This window comes from Caretta caretta, chromosome 11, assembly GCF_965140235.1.
Source record: "Caretta caretta isolate rCarCar2 chromosome 11, rCarCar1.hap1, whole genome shotgun sequence".
Taxonomy (NCBI): Eukaryota; Metazoa; Chordata; order Testudines; family Cheloniidae; genus Caretta; species Caretta caretta.
In genome coordinates, this window is record NC_134216.1 from 69,251,609 (window position 1) to 69,254,467 (window position 2,859).

The following is a 2,859-nucleotide window of genomic DNA, read 5'->3' on the forward strand; positions in this document are numbered from 1 at the left end:
CTGGTTGGCTTGAGGAAGACATGAGAAATGGTAACAATTCTTTTACTTCCCAGTCCCCTATAGGAAGCCACCGAACTCAGCTGGGCATTTCACTGATTCTGATGTGTCCCCAGCTGCCTCCTGCAGTAGCTTTAACAATGTTTTAAGAAACAGTAAAAAGAAAATTTAGAGCTAGGTTTGTCTCCAGTGCAGGCCTAGCTTATGAGACACCATCCAACCCGCTGGCTGGTAAGCCAGGCAACCTGGCATGTCAGTCATGTATCTCTCCCGTTCTGTCTCCATTAGGGAAAATGGTGAACGTAGGCTACAAAGTTCTCTTTGCTCTGGCCATCTGGACGATGACTACAGAGGCCTTTCCCAAAGGCGCTGAGAGGACAAAATGCCACCTCACAAAATACAAGTCCCTGCCACCTCGGGAACTGGAGGCCTTCAAGAAAGCCAAGGACAAATTTGTAAGTGTGAAGAACACACCCTGGGCAATAACAGCACTGTGAGCCCTGGGCTGTAATCTGAAGAGCAGCCCTCTCTGCGTGTCCCTTTGGACTCAGGGAAGAAGCTCAAAACCAATTATCAAGAAGGATTTGGTTTTACATTTCTCCCAGCTCTAGCACCCTGCTGGCAAGCTCCAGGGCTCTAGCACAGCGTCTGCTGAACCCAGGTCCTCTCCTCACTGGAGTAGGATGACAAAGCACAGTTTAAAGTTCGTCATGAGTATCTCTGTCATATCCCTTGAGGATACCAGCCCGAGAGATACAAGGGAGACATCTGATACCAGCATCTCTTCTCCCTGCATCACCACTGGGATTGCATGGATAGAACTGAGGGAAGAACTAGTACAGGTTTGTTCCTGCTCCTACATACATATGGGTCTCTGTTCTTTCCTTCTGCCTCCAGGAGGACATGATGCTGTTGTCAGACCGAAAATGCAGCACCAGGATTTTCCACCGGAACTGGGAAGTCCAAGAGCTGTCGGTACGAAAAATCTCAGTCAAGGGGTACAAGAAGGTCACATGCTAGCAGATGCTTCTCTCCTCACATGTGCCCCCTCTGAATCTGATCTCACTTAGCCCTATGCTAATCTGACACGTGGCACTCTGACCATTGACTTGGAAGTCACTGATTGAGTCAGGAGCATGTCTGATCTGACTGTGGCTCTTTCTCAGTGTAAATAAGGGTCACCCCTCACCTTCAGTTCAGGTGTCTTCTCACTGGCTATAAACTGGTGTCAAGAAAGGCGTGTGGAGATGAAGCTGTTTGCAGTCCAGAGTGATTTCAATATTTCATTTACTGACAAATCAATAAAGCCCTGAGTGGCTTCGGAAAATCTCCTGTTTCAACCTAGTCTAACCACCCCTACGCATGAGAATTTCTAGTCCTGTATCTGCACAGCTGTGTATATTTCTCCCACAGACACTGTCTTACCTACGAGTTTCTCTCCCCAGGAGCACGATAGAGTCATCCTGGTAGAGAAGGAGCTGGACTTTACCATTAACGTGCTGGAGAACATTGAGGACACCAGTCTGTCCAAGCTGCTCTCAAGGCCTCTAGAAATCCTGACGCAAATCAGAGGGGACCTGAGGGGCTGCGTGAGTATTCAGTGACAGATTTCTCTTTCAGTGCCAGATGTGAATCTCTTCAAGGAGAACCCTTAGGAATTTCCCAAATGGGTTGCTTTACCTTGTACCCACAAATACTTGCATGTGGCCCTTGCTTTGGGCCCATCCTTACATAGGACATTGAAAGCGGGGGTAGTTGATATGATATGCACAAGGGTAGCCGCCTAGACTATGTCAGGGCAACAACTGCTCTGCGCCTGGAGAGAAAGGGCTTTGGTCCACTGTCGGCTGAAATCTCTGGGCACCAACCAGTCTGTATCAATTTTGTTTTCAGACCAGAGAAACTCATTCTCATCGACACTCCAGGAGGCTGAACAATTGGCTCCAAAATTTCCATGAGAGCAAAGAGACGGTGAGTAGTCAGTCGAGACAATGAGGAAAGGGAACTTCCATACAAATTAGAGAAGGAACTAGGTTCCCATCCCAGAGGCCAGGGTGGATTTCTACAATCTATTCTCTGGTGCCTTGTCCAGCCTGTTTCAATAATCCCAGAACTGTAGCTGTGCACAAATCTAGCAGATCTCAATAAAAAAACCCTGTTGTGTCTGCTGCTACAGTGACTGTCTGTAACAAGATTATACCACCAGGGATTTTGACCCTCTGCAATAAATCAGGCTTTTTAGGAAATGCGGGAGGAGGGGTGAAGCAGGGAGATTTCTATCCTTATTATCTCTTCGTTTTTAAGAATGGTGGCTTTAATTTAGCCGCATTCACACTTCCTGTTGTAAATAGTCTCTCATTTCCCAGGAAACACCTGGCTGCCTGGAAGCATCTGTGATCCTCAATCTCTTCCGACTGCTGAACGAAGACTTGAGATGCGCAGCCTACAGGGAGCTCTGTGTGTAGCCATCTGGTCTCTGCAGTGCCCGTGTCCACATCTACTTAGAGACCGGAGAGTCCCGAGCCTGAGAGCACTGCATACATATTGGGAGAAGACATGGGTCAACCAGGAACATTCATCTTCTCCCTCTGGCTTCTGATCATAGGTCCCCAAGCAAACTGATTCCATCCTTTTATACCAAAGAATTACACAACAGTTGGCCTCCAGGTTGCTCCAACTTCCAGCTGGTGCAGCACTCTAGACTCCTTACAGAAGATTAATTGTAGGACCATTTTTCATCACAGTTGGAATTTAGGATTTCAATAGGATTTGGCCTCTGGGGATATTATTTATTGAATGTAATTGTATTGTCACTATATGAATGCATTTTAGCCAAGGGAACAGATCCAAAAATATTGGAAA

General features: G+C 47.0%; 1 protein-coding gene across 1 annotated transcript; it reads left to right on the forward strand.

The window, feature by feature from the left end:
• The first annotated feature begins 290 nt into the window (after positions 1–290).
• LOC142068474 (interferon lambda-3-like) lies at positions 291–2,462 on the forward strand. The gene is made up of 5 exons (XM_075117628.1): positions 291–452; positions 895–972; positions 1,443–1,586; positions 1,891–1,968; positions 2,364–2,462. The coding sequence occupies exons 1-5, from the start codon at positions 291–293 to the stop codon at positions 2,460–2,462; spliced, it is 561 nt and encodes a 186-aa protein (XP_074973729.1).
• The last annotated feature ends 397 nt before the right edge of the window (positions 2,463–2,859 follow it).